Genomic DNA, 18,249 nt, shown 5'->3' with positions numbered 1-18,249 from the left:
CAGTGAAGGTGCTGCTGGCCCCGAAAGGCTCCAACAAGAGCGGGACCACGGCGGGATGGTGGAGCAGGTGAGCGGGTGGCACCAGGCCATGGTGAGTGCGATTGGGGGCCCAGGTGCTTCCCAGGGCCCATAGGTCAGCTGGGACCTGCCCTTCCATGCCAGACGCTCACACTTGGATCGCCGGCCAGGCCTAGGGACTGCACCCATGCACAAATTTCATATACCGGGCCTCTAGTTTTTAAAATAACAGCTTTAATGATATATAATTCACATGTGATAAAATTCATCTTTTTAAAGTGTACAATTCATCGGGTTTGAGCAGCCATCACCACTGTCTAATTTCAGAACACTTTCATCATCTCAAAAAGAAACCTGTACCCATCAGCAGTCACACCCCACCTCCCCGGCCCCAGCCCACAGCAAACACTGACCTCTTTTCTGTCTCTGTGGACCGCCTGTATGGACAGTTGCTATAAATGGAACCATGCAGTACATGGTCTCTAATCTCTGGCTTCTTTCGCTTAGCGGAGTGTTCTCAACCTTCATCTATGTCAGGGGTGGGCAAACTTTTTGACTCGAGGGCCACAATGGGTTCTTAAACTGGACCGGAGGGCCGGAACAAAAGCATGGATGGAGTGTTTGTGTGAACTAATATAAATTCAAAGTAAACATCATTACATAAAAGGGTACGGTCTTTTTTTTTTATTATTTCAATAGTTTTATTCATTTCAAACATTTTAACAAGAAGAATGTAAACACTAATTATTATAATTTGAAACTTCAAAAAATGGAGGAATCATAGCACAATAACATACCTTATATTGAAGATGGCAAAGGCAAAATAAAATTGCCTAACAAAGGAAAGATACAAAAGCCTTTCAAATTAAACTTAAATATAATAAAATAATTTAAAACTAAAACAAATAGAAAAGAACAAAATGTGTAAACAGTAAATTAAACATTTTCTTTAGTGCAACTTCCAAATTATGCCCGGGACGTAGATGTAGATGGCAATGTAGACTGGGTTGAAAGGTTTTTGATCTTTAAAACATCAACTTCAGTGGGAACAGTGTTGTTGGTCTCCTTTTTAGCTAATGCTCTGATACTGTGCTCTCCAGGGGCGTGTCTCCCTCCATCACCACGATAACGTGTCTAAGCATTCCCAGGGTGATGTCGGGGGACGCGTCCGCAGGCATTACAAGGAGCCTCTGGAAGATTGAGAGGTTGTTCCTTCTACTGAATGGGTGGATATAAATCCGCCCACTCAGAAGAAGGAGCTGCGGCTGTGTTTCCCGACGTTGCCATGTTAACACTGCTGCTGGTGAAGGAGCGGAGGGGAGAGCAAGAGAACCCTCCGCTCTTTCGGCTCCACGGGCCGGATAGAACAGCCGAACGGGCCGGATCCGGCCCGCGGGCCATAGTTTGCCCACGGCTGATCTATGTTGTATCGTGTATCAATACTTCACTTCTTTTTATGGCCAAATAATATTCCACTGAACTGGTATATAAAATGGATAGATATCAAAATGGATACATTTAGGATATCCATTCTCAGTCGATGGACAGTGGGTTACTCCCACACTTTAACTATTAGGAATAATGCTGCAATAGACATTTGTATACAAGGTCTTAAGACTAAGTAAAATTGGGGAATGCTGGGTTTAACAAAATTAAACAGGTTTCTTTACTATAGGATTTCTCAGAGTCAAAAACAGACTACCACTCATCCTGACTTTACCAAAGTGGATGCACGAGGCAGTGTTTTGCAAAACTTATTAGGAAACATCTCTTCTAAATTATGATACAAGCTCAAATAATCACATGGGATTCTGGGGTCAATACATCTGACTTCATCTTCAGAACTGCCACAATATTTAAGAAAATTTGATACATTTTCACATTGTAGCAGAAGAAATAAAATCAGTATTCTTCAAAGTCAACTAAATCCTTCTTCTGAATATAGAAAAATATGTTTCACTATAATTTTCTAAGTCCCCCAAAGTCCTTAGCATCTCCACTTATACTTAATATTTTAAAAATGGGGGGGGGGAGCGGGGAGTGAAATAAACCATTACCTAATAACTGCTCTACACAACAACTAAAATACCCAAACCAGCTACCAATGAGGGCTACAAAAGGAGGGCCTGACATTTTCTGGAAAGGCTCCTGGCATTCTGTACTTAATTTTTAACATGACGATCTTCTCAGCAAGTAAGTTGTAGTGAAGAACAGAGAAACCAATGACTGTCCTATCGATATTCAAAATGCAAAAACTTTCACATTCCAGTATTCTTACGAAAATATCGTAGTAAAACAAGGATATTCTATTTAATATTTTTGTTAATAGTGAGATGACATTTCATCAATTCCAACTATCAAATCTTGACTATGTGAAGAGAAAAAATGCTTCTTAATAAAAAGATCTTTTGTTGTTTTGTTTCTGGAGATATAAAAGTTCAAAAAATGTGGAAATTGGTGTAAAGAAACATCCCAAAGATGTGAAGTGGTTTTTCTTATAGCATGACAGGCAATTATTCCTTTCTTTGCTACAATCTCCATTTTAAACAATCTTATTAAAGACATTTCTTTATTGAGCTGTGGTGAGCTACAGAGCAGACAGCATACTGTCGCCTTTAACTGCTTGAAGGAACTTGAGACTTCCTACCACAAATAACCTTTATTTCAGTAACATATCACGTATAATGTTACTTGTGAGTTGTCATATTGCCTTTATTTTTTTTCATTTTTTAAATATATTTTTTATTGATTTTAGAGAGGAAGGGAGAGGGAGAGAGACAGAAACATCAATGATGAAAGAGAATCATTGATCAGCTGCCTCCTGCATGTCCCCTGCTGGGGATCAAGCCTGCAACCCAGGCATGTGCCCTTGACTGGAATCAAACCCGGGACCCTTCAGTCCGCAGGCCGACGCTCTATCCACTGAGCCCAACCAGGTAGGGCCACATTTGCTTTAAAAAAACACATTCTGGCCCTAACCGGTTTGGCTCAGTGGATAGAGCGTCTGCCTGCGGACTGAAGGGTCGGTCCCAGGTTCGATTCCGGTCAAGGGCATGTACCTGGGTTGCGGGCACATCCCCAGTAGGGGGTGTGCAAGAGGCAGCTGATTGATGTCTCTCTCTCATCGATGTTTCTAACTCTCTATCCCTCTCTCTTCCTCTCTGTAAAAAATCAATAAAAATATATTTAAAAAAAACAAAACACATTGTTTGCAAAATCTTGTTTAAAAAGCTTTGCACTCATTAAAGTGCTAAAATAGAAATTTGACATTAATTTCCAACACTTTCTCAAAAAACGTTAAGCTATAAGGAAAGTAACTACACACAATGTTTACAAATAATGCTATCTCATATCAAAATTAAGTTTGCTTTGCCGCCACAGTGAGAGTGTTAGGAAAGTGCTGTATGTAGATAGCCATACGCACCCGACGTGGGCTAGTCGTGTGCTTTTTAAGAAAACTCGTTCCAAAGTTTCCTAAGCCTTTGGTTTTGCTGTGGCTCTTGAGATCCCATGACAATATACCATTTTAGAGTACTGCTCACTGACTTTCCATCTGTGGAGAAATTGGAAATTCCAAAGCATTTAATAACTTGTAGGGACCAACTTCATTACATTGCGTCTGACATTGACACTTTTTTTAACCTGCTATCTCAAACACCTATAACACGGTGGGGCCTCAATGCAAACAACAAGGCACACCTACAATCCTAACTGTAGTTCTGATCCAACTGCCAGCTTCCTCTGAGGTGTGGGGCGACACCTGCAGGGCACATTCACAAAGGCTGGCCCACGGCTAATACATGGTCCCACCCTCCCCGTGCCCTTCCTTCCTTCTCACCTGCTCTGAGAACACCCTTCCCATTCCCATGAATATTCTAAACCTCATTCTCCCCTTTAAACTTCCTACCCAGAAGCCTTCACTCTTCGCAGAAGAGCACACCTCTCATCAAAGTAACTAAGGGATAGGATGGTGGCAATAACAGGTGTGGGTTTTTTTTTAATCATCCTGAATTTCCCATTAAAAACAGAGAAATCAGCATGAAAAATTCAAAGGCTCACAGGTAACGTCTAAATAGCAAGGAATCTCCAGAACGCCAAATCCCAAGTGGGTAGGAGCCAACCACGGACACCCACGAGCCCGCGCAGCCACGTGTGAGGAAGGAAGCAGAGGAGAGTCTTCGGCATCCAATGGAACTAAGGACCGCCCCAGGGACGCCCTGGAAAGCTGGGGGGAGGGGGGGGCCAGTGGAGAATAGCATCTGACCCTGAGCGGACTCCAGCAGACTCCAGCTCTCAGGTGAGTGAGGGCAGGGGCTCTGTGGGAAGTACGAGTCTTGTGGATTCTCAAGAATAACCAGCCAGAGCTCCCCTTCAGGACCAAGCCCCACACGAAGACCAGACTGGTAGGGACAGAATCTAAACTGCACAGCACAGGGACAAGAGAGAGACGCTGAATAAAGTAGGGCGGGGAACGAAGTCAGGAGATTTCTGAGAGTAGGCAGTCAGGCATTTAAACTCTTCACAAAAATAACAGGAGAGAGCGCTCTAGAGCCATGAACTTCAGGCTTCCTTCTGAAAGCAAGGAATTTCTTATCAACACGAGCAGTGGGGGACTGAGGGGAAATCCCACCTAAATACATTACGAGGAGAAAACAAAAGCTGCCCATGAGCAGTCGCAGCCCTCCCTCCAGAAGACATGCCTACAGCATGGAAAAGCATGACCTGCCAGTTCAAAACAAGCAAAAGGACACAAAACAGTGATAGAAGAATGAAAGAACATAAACCAGAATTAGGAAAACTCGTGAAGGATGTGAAATAACTCAGGAAGGAACTGGATAAAATCACCTTACAATGTACACTAAACTAGAAAGAAGATGGAAGTTAATAAACAAAACGGGTAATGCGTTGACAAATAGGAGGAAAGACAGGACATTTTCACAAAGTAACCAAGAAATAAAGAAACGCCTGGTTCTGGTTAAGACTGAGTGAGTATATCCTCTCTCCCCCAGATTGCAACTGCAGGTCCTGCACAAAAGTCACAAAGCAATTCTCGAAGAGCTCTGAAACATAAGTGAAGCAGGTACTGAACCCAAGTCCCAGCCGTTAATGAGATCTGAACAAGTCAGGATAAAGATATTCCAGAGTGACTGGTATGAATAAAGTGATATGATGTAATATAAGGGGTCCCAAACACCAAGGAAAAGTTTTGGTAAGGTGGGGAAAGCCAAAAAGAGGCAAAGGACAAATAAAATGTCAACTCTCTTCTAAAACCTTATCTCATTCTCCCCATTCCTAAAAGAATAACTCGGTTCCCTTCTCAGAACTCTGAACAACACTGTGTTCCTCTTACAGCCCTTTGCCCACTGAGCCCTGACTACTGTTACATGCACCAGCCTCCCCTAGCAGACTATGAGCTAACGACAGAGAATATGTGTGTCATATGTGCCTAGCATAGTGCCCTATCACTGTATGTGTGACAGAGGGAATTAATATATTTTCAAAAAGCCAACAGGTGACTTTGCAGGTGCTATGGCACAGGGATCCATGAAGTAGATATTTAAAGATTAGCCTTTCACTTGACTGTAATGTTGAGTCCAATGGAAACTAAAGCTGGACAAATAAATCCAACTTCACCTCCAGAGCCCTAAAAACTCGATTGAGATTCAAATGCAGCTTTAAATTCCTTATCTAAACATTTAAATACAATTTTTCAAATATGTTTCCCAGGTTTATCATTATCAGTCTTCTGATATTCAGGCATACCTCGTTCTATTGAGGTTCACTTTATTGTGCTTTGCAGATATTGCATTTTCTACAAATTGAATGTTAAGACCCTCCACCAGCAAAAAGATTACACCTCACTGAAGGCTCAGATGATGGTTAGCATTTTTAGCACCAAAGCATTTTTAATAAGTTTTTATTGATTGGGGGGAGGAGAAGAGAAACAGAGAGAGAGAGAGAGAGAGAGAGAGAGAGAGAGAATGAACAAACCATGGATGTGAAAGAGAAACATAGATTGGTTGCCTCCCGCATGTCCCTACCAAGAATCGAGCCTGAAATCTGGGCATGTGCCCTGACCCGGAATCAAACCGGAGCCCTTTCAATGCATGGGACAATGTTCAACCAACTGAGTAACATCAGCCAGGGCACCAATAAATATTTTTAAGTTAAGGTATGGACACTGTTTTTTTAGACATAATGCTATTGTATACTTAATAGACTATAGTCTAGTATAAACAAAACTTTATATGCACTGAGAAACCAAAAAATTCATAAGCCTCATTTTCCTGTAATACTGGCTTTATCACAGTGGTCTGGAATGGAACCCCAATATCTCCGAGGTACCCCTGTATACACACAGCCAAAAGTAAAAATTATACAACCTGCAAAAAAAAAAGCCTTATTAAATTCAACCAGCCCCTTTTCACTGTGATTAACAGGAAAACAGACATTTATATGGAGGAAGATTAGTATACTAATCTTGGAAGGTAGAAAGGTTTCATAGTAGACAGCAGAAACATGGGCCGTGTAATGCCAGAACTTTCTATTCACTGGAAGCAACAAGCCCTTCAAGTTCTGGTATGAAATCTCCCTCTGTAGTTAAATTCCATGTACTATTCAGAGTGTACTGACAACTGCGTGGCAATCAGAGGGAAAACACTATAAAATAAGTAACCCATACTACCCAGTCGTCTACCGTAGTACAGTCTTTCAACTGGAAAACCAGATCTTAGAAGTAATCCATCTGCTTCTATTCAACAGATTTTAGACAATCTTAAACTTAAATTAAAATCACACTTTCTTAGTACAAAACCCTTTAGCTAAAATATACTGAGGGCTACTAAAACCTAAAAGGAACAACAAAAATTTTTGGATGCCCTAGTTGCAAAATACATGAACTCAGCTAGAAAAGTACTAGTGTATTTGCAGCCAACAGGAATAATGATTAAGCTACAGAAAGACATGTTTTTCTTGTCATCTTTATTCAAGTATTTCACAGCAGTTATATTACAAATTACAGTAAATGTTCAAAATTCCAGAATTCAAAAATTAAATAATTTACTTCAAATTAATGTAAAATGAAGTCAAATGCAAAACATCAATTTAGCACAATTCTAAATAAACTACAAACCCAAAATAGACCCTCGTGATGAAGTCTACTTAAATCTACAAAGTAGACACACATGACTGAAACCAAAAATGACTCCCAAAGTCTAAACAACCGAATGTACAAAATACAAAAGATGCAGGTACAAGCCCAAATTCAAGCTTACAATGTGATTACAAATGATAATTATAACAACAATGGCATTCAGCTACGGGACCTGACACTGACGATACTGAATAGCACCATAGCTGAACCAACTTAATCAAAAAGTGGGAGGATATTATGACCCCACTCCCTAAAACAAAATCCAGTAAACCTACAAATACATTGGCATATGAGAAAAATCAAGTCATGAAAGGACATAAAGCAAAACAAAACAAATTAATCACAGGTGAGATTCAAGCTCAAAAACACAATTAATTCCACAGCCATCAGTTTCAATCCTAGTGCGGTTCCATCTCTTCAAACAGCTCCCGCGGTCCCCACAGCTGAGCATTAGCTATTGTTGGGCTGTGCTGCAACACACATTTCACTGATCTGAGAGCAAGGTTTTACACAGGAGCTCATCATTTATAATGCTCACAATAGGAAATAAGAACAGAGGTCAATTTGTACATATTTTTGCCAATGCAAAAATTAAGAATTTACAGAAAGGTAAACAAAATCGAGTCCACTTGGATAATTTCACAAGCTGCTTTAAACTATAGAACCACCAGATATCTGTAAAATAAGCGAAACTGATATAGTGTGTTTCTTTGGGGGAAGAAGGGAGCTGAAGCTCCTTTTTCTCCCCTTGGCATTTGATTGGCTTTCTCTTTAAGACCTAAACTGTTCAAAGTGGCAGTTCCTATGATACTGAGGTTGCCTCCTATTTCTCCATCTATATTAAGGTTAAGGTTTTTAAAAATCTGATCTTTTGGAAGCATTTTAATGCTGAACATAAATAAATTTCCTTGTCAAACCCACTGATGGCTAAAATCTTAATAAACTTGTACAAATTTAGTAACTTACTAACAACATGTGCGTTTTTACTTTTCCTTTCACAAGTGCTGCTGTTACTTGAACAGAATGTTTCTGAATTAGAGTAACTGGAATAAATATTTAAAAAAAAATAGTGCAGCAAGAACCTGAGACTTGCAAAAAACCCTTTTACCAGAAACTTGCTACAAAAAATCTGCTACATCTTATTTCTTCATCAAATCTTTAAATTCTGTAACAATTTCCATCAAAATACAAAATGCTAATGTATTAGACAGCAAAATAGTCTGAACTGGCATGATGGTAATAAATACTAAAGAAAGCATGTTAATCCTCCCAATAATCAAATTAGAGGTTTCAAATAACCTCCCCTTTAAAATGGTTCATCGTTAATCGCACTTGCCCACCTTAAAAATACAGTGTGTCTACATGGGTAGCAACTTGAATTATATGACTAACTGAATATTATGAAAAATTTAGACTAGGTATTTAGAAAACAAGTGGCATTTTTCAAAAACCAAAGCGAGAACTAGAAGGCGTAAAATGTTTCTGCTAATGCAAAGCAGCACGGGGATTACTGCAGCAGCCTATGGCCACGGCGGGCTTGCTGTGCTGGCACCCAGCACACGGCACAGCCAGACAGGAGACAAGTACCTTAGCTTCAGCATGTAAACGGTGGCAAAGTGATTACAGGACTCTGTAAACACTGTTGGTAACTAAAATACAAAAAGCTGAGGTAGCTCAGGTTCTCTGCAGTAGTCCAAGACCATTTGCTCTAATTAAAACGCAAACTACATGTGTTGCATATATTGGAAAGACACGCCGGCAGCTAACAGCTATAATGAATGACGATATCAAGCCAACTTGTCAAAATTTTCTACTTTTTTGTTTAAAAATCATCTGATAAAAAAATGTCACTGCACTCCCTTTTGCCTCTTTGCACCTGCCTAGACTGTGTCTCCCAAATTTATAGAAAGTTTTGTAAAACTAGTGACCCATAATTAATTTTAGGTAAGTACAACTCACAGGAATCGTTCAACAAGATCCAAAATGGGTTCCAATCAAAATGAACATTTGTGAAAAGGTTAAGCTTAGGGTAAGGGATTTAAACATTTAATACTGTTATTCCAAGAACCACACCAGAGCTCACTTGCAACTATGCATATAGAAAATGAATTTTATGAAGCTTCTGACAAATTCCTCTCTTTTCTGTCCATTTGGCAAGCCCTGGCTTTAAAACAAAACAGTACCAATTTATTGTACATGAAAATCATTCTCTGGGAACTCAAACATGAATAACTAGTAAATTGCCGCTGACAGAAAAAAGAATGTCTGCTATCTATTTCTGGTCATCATTGTCGGCAATACCGAAAAGTGTGTGTGTTTTTCAGTGGACTGTGGATTCTTTTTGTATTTGTTTTATTATGTGTTTTTAAAACAGAAACAGACCATTCGGGAAAACTTACCTTTTTAATATATTATGTGGCATACCAAGTATCTTGACTGAGTTCTGAAAACAAGATAGGCATTTGATATCAAAACACTGGTTGCCTCTTAATGACACAGAGTATCAAACATTTTTAAGGTTGTGACCAAAGAAAACATTCTAATTCATTTGCTACAAACAAGCCCATCCTTTTGTTTAGCCTTATCTTTCTCAAATGAATAAAAAGGCACATTAAAGGCAGTTCTAAAGAGCCGAATCTAATTTCATCCAGATTCTTCAGTTTCCCATCAGAATATACCATAGCCAACTCTTAAGCAGGTTTCAGTCCAATACCCAGAGGAAAAAATAGAAACAAATATGATAAAAGGGGTAGAAAAGAGAAAAAATAGAACAGGTTGCCCACTGTTTAAACAATTCAACAGTTAGAACTGCCCCTGGATCCAGTTTCCCGTTTCTGGCCTGCTCCCTACGAGAGAAGTCTCCGAAAGAGAGTGCGTGAACAGAGGAGCAGAAGTGAGAGCAGTTTCTGTAGCACCAAAGTCTCCAATCTGTGGGTTGTATTTTTTACTTGTGGAAAATACAACACGTTTCTGAAGTTCTGTTTGGTTCTTGTAGGCTGGTTGGTTTCAGGTACCTGAGACAATAGCACCAAATTCAACAGAGAAAGAATGAGAGAGAGAGAGCACTTTACACCTAGGCTCTGCCCGTGATTGGTGCAATTTGAAATTGAATGGCTCAGAAGACTGCTCTGTCAGGAGCAGATTGGAGAGGATAAACCACTCATCTTGAAAAGTTCATAGGAATGTCTCAAATGTATGAACTGTTCTTTCCATCTCCTATAAGAGAAAAAAAAAGTACATGTCATGTCATCTATTAAAGGAAGGACACATTATTATGGAAAAATTTGCTTTCGCTTTTTAAAGAATTTTAGATACAAGTTAAGCTTTAAGTATTTTTCTGATTACAATACCAAAGCTACTCTGTAAGACTATCTGCCCTAAACACTTCCAAATGCCTCCCATTTTACATGTAGGCTGATGAGGATGACACTCGTTAACATTCAACGAGTACTTACTACAGATATTGTGCTAAGAAGTTTGTATGTAAAGATAATTTGTCAACTAATAAGTAGCAGAGTCAGGATATGAATGCAGGTAGCCTCACTCCAGAGCCTGAGCCCTTTCTTACTCATTACATTCAACTAACGCCCCAAGCAAAATGGATGCGTTAAGTATAGTAAAACTTGTACCCGAAGTAGAATACACCCTGATCCCACTGCTATTCACTCAAACAGAGCTGGGGGGGGGGGGGGAGCCAGGAGTCACTGCCATCACCACCACCAAGAACGCACTGACTGGTGACTGTGCCACAGATCCCTCCTCTCTCTGACGAAGGCCCTAGATAACAGGGCTCCGACTGCCACACTGAAATGTGTTTCATTGCTGAAGAGCATCCAATCCTTTCAAGCTAATCCAGTTTCAATGTGAACAAAGAAGTTCTGGAATAAGGAAAAAGGTGAAGAACTCTACCCCACACATTTCATTCTTAGGCTCTACAGCAGCGGTTTTCAACCTGTGGGTTGAGAACCGCTAGCAGGGTCGCCTAAGACCATGGGAGAACACAGATATTTACATTACGATTCGTAACAGTAGCAAAATTACAGTTATGAAGTAGCAACGAAAATAATTTTATGGTTGGGGGTCACCACAACATGAGGAACTGTATTAAAGGGTCACAGCAAAAAAAAAATAATAATAATAAAAATAAAAATAAAAAAAATAAAGGGTCGCGGCATTAGAAAGGTTGAGAACCACTGCTCTATGTGAACAACCAAAATCACTCCTGCTAAATGTTTTTACCTGAGCAGGAAAAAAGCCAGGCTACAAAACAGAATATACACTATGCTCCCACTTTAAAAATCTATATGCACATGCTTACACACGTCATGTACATCTAGACATTTTTTTTAAAGGACGGAAATTATTCCAAAAAATTACCACTGACTAAGTTTCTTCCAGGTGGAATAATATGGGCGATGTTTTTATTTTCCCATTGGTGCTTTCCTATTATTTCTATACTAGAAGCCCGGTGCACAGATTCGTGCACATTAAGAGGAAATTAATTAGAAGGTGGCCGGCGGGGCAAGATGGGCCAGACACACCCTGGAGCTAACCTCCTGCAGTCCCTTCCCAGCTGGCTACACCTGGGGCCACAACTCAAAGGGTGTCTGCGAGTGAGCGGGGTCCCTCCGGCAGTCCGACATCTCCTGAGGGGTCCCAGAGTGTAAGAGGGCACTCTGCAAAGTTGCTGTCACTTGGCAGCTCCTGCACTGAGCATCTGCCCCCTGGTGGTCAGTGCGCATCATACCTACCAGCCAGTTGGCTGGTCGCTTAGCCTTTTATATATATAGACTAGAGGCCCGGTGCACAAAATTCATGCACGGGGGGTGGGTCCCTCAGCCCAACCTGCACCCTCTCCAATCGGGGAGCCCTCTCCAATTTGGGAGCCCTGATGGCTTACATCCACTCCCCGTGGTTCTCTGCTCTCTGTGGGGCCTGGCCGCTCCACGCCCGCTGCCCAGAGGCTCTCCGCAGCCCAGAGGCCCTCCGCGGCCAAGGTGGGGACGCTTGCCTCGTCACCATAGTGACGAAGCAAGCATTCCACCAGGCCATTCACGCTGCCTGCTCTCAGCAGCTGCCACCCCACCCCCCACCAGGACTAGGGGACTCCAGCGGGGCTGAGGGCACTGGGCACCACCATTTTGTGGCTATGGGTGCTGCCATCTTTGTGATGGAGTGATGGTTAATTTGCATATTACCCTTTTATTAGATAGGATATTGTGTAATGACAGTATAAATTCATAAAAATGTGATTACAATCTTTAAATGCTCTCTTACTTGATTCAAGTCCAATCAGCATTCTTTATTACATATTGAAAATAATCACTTCCTTTACATATAAATCCTTGCTCTTTTAGAAAAGCTCCTAGAGAGCAGAGACATTGTCTTAATCAATTTTTGCATCCCCAACACCAAGCACAGTATCTGGAACTATAGATCCTTAATAAATATTTAATAACTAGATCACCAGATAAACAAACTAACAGGCAAATGAGCAAAAATAGTCAAATTAAATCACTTAGCCAGTTAATGAGTAGATGAAGGATTACATTTGCTCAGATGTCCTCAAAAAGCAGAAGTGTGGCTTCATGATGTAATTTATATGAACAAAGATATAAGTTCATATTTATAAGGAAGAACTTTCTTTTGGCCTAAAGTTGTTTAGAAATGGAATAGTTTACCGCTAAAGTATCTAAGCAAAGGACAACTACTCCTTCACATGGCTATTTTACAGAACTAAATCTGATTAAATGAAATGACTTTTAAGTTTCCTTCTAACCATTAACTGGATGACCAATAGGTCCCAGTGCCCATGCTCTTTCTTTTTTTTTTTTTCCCCATGTCAACTCCTTTCAATCAGCAGTAGCTGCCTAGAAGAGCAATGGAGACACTGAGTGGCCACACCCACATTCAATAAACCTGCATGATACACCTACTCAGTGATAAGCAAGGGAGGGGAGAATTGTCACCTGCTATTTTGTGTCAACCCAGAACCATGAATTTCTGTGTTTATATAAACAAAAAAATCCCAGGTTATTTTCTGTCCTGAGACGTACGAAAGACTTTGTTCTTCAAATTATAACTTTTACTGACTCTCCTAATCTTAATTCTTCAGTTACTTGACAAAAGACCTAGACTAAAATAATATTTCCTTTGGACACATAAAAGCACTTATCTGTTTGCTCAACAGATAAACCAGGCACTCACCTCAATAAGTTGTGATTTGTCATAATCTTTGCGGTGACGATAGATGCACTGACTAAGAAGAGAATATAATCTCTCAAGTTGATCAACTGCCAGATTGTTGCTTTTATCTACCAACAAATCAAGCAATTTCTAAGAAAAATTAGAAAAACAATAAAGTTTGATTTTACTAGTCAAACTGAAACAATTATATATTCAATGCTAGGTAATAGACACTTACAGGAGTAACACTGACATTGAGTTTAGAAGATTCTAGGGCTTAGTTTATAACCAAGATAATTCTCATTTTTCTGAACCCCACAAAGCATACATAACTGTTTTCTTTTTAATTCTCATCCAAGGATATGTGTATGTTTTTTATTGACTCTTAGAGAGAGAAGCAGGAAGGAAGGAGGGAGGGAGGGGAAATACTGACGTGAGAGAAATATCAATCGACTGCCTCCTGTATGTGCCCGACTGGAAATCAAACCCACAACCTTTTGGTGTATAGGACAATGCTCCAGCCAACTGAGCAACCCAGCCAGGGCCGTAACTTTTTTACTAGAAGCCCTAAAGCACCTATGTTCCTAAAGCAAAAAATGGTCAAAAAATGGACACAGACACCAGGGGGGTGAGGGCATGAGGGGAAGGGGGAGGGGGGGCAATGGGGGGATATGGACACATATGTAATACCTTACTCAATAAAGAGAGAAACACATGATCAAAACTAGTGTTATTCAGTAGCCTACAAAACATATTCAAATCTCCTTCCATTCATTTAAAACTGACTGGGAACAGCTAAACTTACCTTCAATCTCTCATGATCAACTATAAGAGGTGGCACAGGCTCAGATGGCTCTTCTGGAACCAGCTCCAGGGTTGTTGCTTTTGCCTGTTCTAAAATTAACTTACGATATTTCTTTACTTTAGAAGCACCTACAATTGAGAAAAAAAGAATGCACTGCAGCAAGTAAAAGTTAAGAAGAATTAGGCTTAGCCAACAATAAACTCATTTATCCACCATAAACCCTTTTTGGAATAAGAATGTATTCATTTTGGAATAACAGTGTCAGCAATAAATGATTTTTTTTATTGTTTTTGGTAAGGATAAGTAACCCAAATTAAAGAGAACTAAAACTCAACTATGGAAGCCAAGTCATACTAGAAAATCATCTAATAAATATATCCACTAAAAGGAAGATAAAAGCAATCTTTATCTCTAATCACTAACTAATAAACAGCTTTCACTCTCTTTGTGATAGCCATCTTTTTAAAATTTGGAGCTTTCAGAATTGGACGAGGAGAAGCTACCTACAAAATCAGACACTAACAAAATGAGGCCAACCTGTCTACCTATCTGCCGCCTAATGTAAAACATTTTCCTGAGCATTGCCTGAAATTTCTTATTTTTCTCTATTACACTGCCTAGAATTCTATTCTAAATTGATCTGGGTTATAACATTTATTTCTTAAAAATCTAGATCCATTAAAGGTGTAACAGGGCTAGTAATCTTTCCTAGCTTAGATTGAATTAACGTAACCTAATTACTTTCCTCCCAAATCTTGCTGAGATAAAATGTACTGGGGAGGGGGGGGATGAGGTGGCTGAGCATAATTTGACAGCACCAGGCACTTATGTGAGTAGAGGTAGGTAGACCATTGAGCCCTGTGCTCCCCTAAGTAGGAGTACTCTAAGAGGAGGCCGAGGGGAAGGAACACAAAGACGAACTTAAAACTATTTCAGAATTTTATACAGGACCTGGTCCATGTCAATGAGACTAAGAAGAACTTTCCTTCTCCCTCCTTATCCCCAAGTCTTTAAACAAGTCCTCATCAGTGCCTGCTATATAGGTAAGTAATGAATCAAAATGTTGCCTTCAAAAGCATATTCCACGATACATCAGAGACATTTTATATTTCAGACAGCCTTTAGAATGAAAGACTTGATTTATAGTTCAATTAACACTTGCTAGGAATTTTGTTAAGATCATACTGATACTCATTATTACATCCATTGCCTTCTAGAGGCCTGAGAACTTCTATTAGAAACCACTGTTAGGTAACACTGCCCCAACAGTTACAAATGAGAACTTCAGGTAAAGCCTGTACACAACAAATATCTTTAACACTTTTAGATCACCAACTGAACCTTTTAAACCTTTTCTGCAAGCTTACTAAAATCTCATAGCAAAGTAGTATTAAAAAGGACTCCTCCCCTCAAACCCATTCTGCCGCATCATGTAGATCTCTCCCTTTTCCACTCTGTCCCATTCATTACTTAACCTTAGCTTAACACATTTTTTTAAGTTCTGTCTATATGACAGCCTAGAATAAATACAGATTTTAAAACTATTTTCTATTATTAAATATAGAAGAAAAAATTATTTAAGAATAATATTTAAGAACAGTACATCTCTGTCCATTAAAAGAATTCTAAGACTTTGAGTAATATCTTCCTACTTCCTGATTCTGCTAGAGGGCTCAAAAAACTGTCAGCAAAACCTTTTCCACTTAATACAAATCCCAGGCTAAAGTGTATATTCCACACAACTTAGCAAAATTTTTAGACAAAATTTCAAGACAGCCTCATATAAGAAGAAAATGTATATGGGATTGTATAGATCTCTAACTCACCCCATCCCACAACAGGCTAAAGAACAAGGATAAACAAAGTAGGGCTAGAGGTCCTCAACTCCCCATTTCTGCTTCTTCTGAAAAGTTACACAGCCATAGGAGGGCAGGAGCTGGCAGAGTGCTCTTGCTGGGAGAACAAGGCAAATTTGACAGTAAGAGTTCTGCTACCTTCCTCTACCACTGGCCCTACAAAGCAATGAAGTCTCTTAGGCTAAACATCCCTCAGATTCAACTACCAGTGATGAAAGAATACTACCTGGAATGAATACTCCTCAGAACATGCCAGGTACCAGGAGAGGCAATTAATATACATGTCATCTGTGGTCGCTGCAGTGACACCATTCTCAAGTTTCATTTAAAAAGTGAAGAGCATATAAGTACCTAGCTCAATCACATGATTATAATGAACAGGAGTGATAATTTAATGTGGTCTACACGACTTGAATATACCACACTGCTGTAGTACCTAAGTCATCTCAGACCACCCCACCCGCACCCCATCCCAGTAATTCTTTTGTTAGAACACCATCTTCTTAACACCTGTGGATGTATTCAACTTTTAGTCATAAATCCATTAGAATAGGGATGATAATCAGATGGGAGCCAGAAGTGTAAGCGGCCAGGAAAGCAAAGCATTCTGGAACATAAACCTTTTGAAATGTTCACCAAAATTTAGTATGTATGTGCATACTTTTATAGGAAAACTAGAAACTAGAAAACTTTAACAGATTTTCAAAGGGGTATAGTTATTTGGCAACCATTGTTACTGAGGGCTAGACAAAATATGCAATTAATTAACTCTGGAGTTTAAAACTTCAGAAGATTTATTAAAATATTATCTCTACCTTCTTTATCCAGTTCTGGGTCTTTAACCTCCACATCGGGACCAGGTTCTAACTTCTCATTATTGCTACATTCCAGTGCTTCTAGTTTCTCAGGATCATCTCCATGATTTTCATTAGAAGCTTCTGGTTTCTCTTTCGACTGGTCCTCCAGAAGAATCTTCTGTTCAGAGCTACATTTATCCCCATTACTACAGAAAGGAACTACTTCGGCTTTGCCGTTCTGACACTCCAGAGCTGGGACTCCTTCGAAACTGTCAGTGGAGGCCTCGCCATTGAGACAACTTCCTTTAAGGAAAGGCTCTTTCCCAGAAGTCTGTCCTGGATTTAGAGAACTGCTGCTGTGGACGAGGAGAGACTCGTTGGAACTTTCCTCTTCGGTAGATGCAAAGTTCTCTTTTGTGCCCGCTCCACTGTTAAGCCTCTGCCCCTGGTCCATGTCCATGATGTCACATGATGATTCATCATTAGTCATAGACAAGTCTCCAGTCTCCTCTCCATTTTCTTCATGGCAGTCAGTGCTTACCTCAAATTCTCCATTCTCTAGCAATTTCCTGCCCTCCGTATGATTCTCATAGTCTGCAAATTTGGCGTCCTCTTCATCTTTTTTTAAATTATTGACTTTCCTTTTCTTAATAATTCCTTTACCCCACTGTGATCGCCGCCTCGATTTTCTCCGAACTCGAACTATTTTACAAGGAAGAAAAAATATATATGTAGAACTTGGAATGCAATACTTGTTTTACAAATGCATATTAACTAAGACCCCAAAGAAAGTAAACCCATACCAGTGTGACACACAAGCAAAAACTACTTGACACTCTCCCTGACTAATCCTCAGAACTACAAGTAGAATGGATATGAAGTCAGGAATGAACTGAGGAATAAAAATCTGTTAAACTTATTTCCTATTTACCACCCAGCATTAATTTTTTTTCTATCACTCTAGATTCCACTTAATAGCTGTTCCTAATTCCTAACATCCAGGAGCCCAGAATATGATATACACATTTAGAAACAGACCACACTCCCAGTCTGCCTGGAAGATTTGGGGTGCCAGTTTTAGATTTCCACCAGGAAGGTGCATACTTTGCCATGAGAAGAAATAAAGCATGATCCAGTATGTCAAGATAGAATAGTTATAGGTATCTCCAAAAAAAACCTCTCCACTGCCTCTACTTCAGAAGACAGAAAAACCCACAGTTAATATGGTCATGGATAGAAGCCCCATGAAGGTTATATGATCAATCCAGATTGCCAACTATTAGCCTCCTCTACCACAAACGGTTCTCCTAGCAGCACCAATTTCTTGCAAAGTTATCTGAAAATATGCAGAAAAATTAAGCCTTCTGCTATCAAGGTGGCAACAACAACACTAACAAAACATTGAAAATAAATGTTTGGTCAGTTATGTGAAAA

The 18,249-nt window shown here is 39.8% G+C and overlaps 1 protein-coding gene across 2 annotated transcripts in view; it reads right to left on the bottom strand.

Moving 5' to 3' along the window:
- Window positions 1-6,985: 6,985 nt before the first annotated feature.
- Window positions 6,986-18,249, bottom strand: part of ATAD2B (ATPase family AAA domain containing 2B) — a 120,488-nt gene continuing 109,224 nt past the window's right edge. For both annotated transcript variants that reach the window (XM_080685083.1, XM_080685084.1), the window contains exons 25-28: window positions 16,834-17,517; window positions 14,163-14,290; window positions 13,379-13,507; window positions 6,986-10,387 (exon numbers count right to left, since the gene is read on the bottom strand). In XM_080685083.1, the coding sequence (XP_080541209.1) occupies window positions 10,346-10,387; window positions 13,379-13,507; window positions 14,163-14,290; window positions 16,834-17,517 (983 nt within the window). In that variant the 3' untranslated portion in view covers window positions 6,986-10,345. The remainder of the gene's footprint in view (window positions 10,388-13,378; window positions 13,508-14,162; window positions 14,291-16,833; window positions 17,518-18,249) is intronic.

This window comes from Plecotus auritus, assembly GCF_963455305.1.
Source record: "Plecotus auritus genome assembly, chromosome: 8".
NCBI classification, from domain to species: Eukaryota; Metazoa; Chordata; class Mammalia; order Chiroptera; family Vespertilionidae; genus Plecotus; species Plecotus auritus.
Note: the sequence above shows the minus strand (reverse complement) of the source record. Positions and strands in the feature narration are given on the sequence as shown.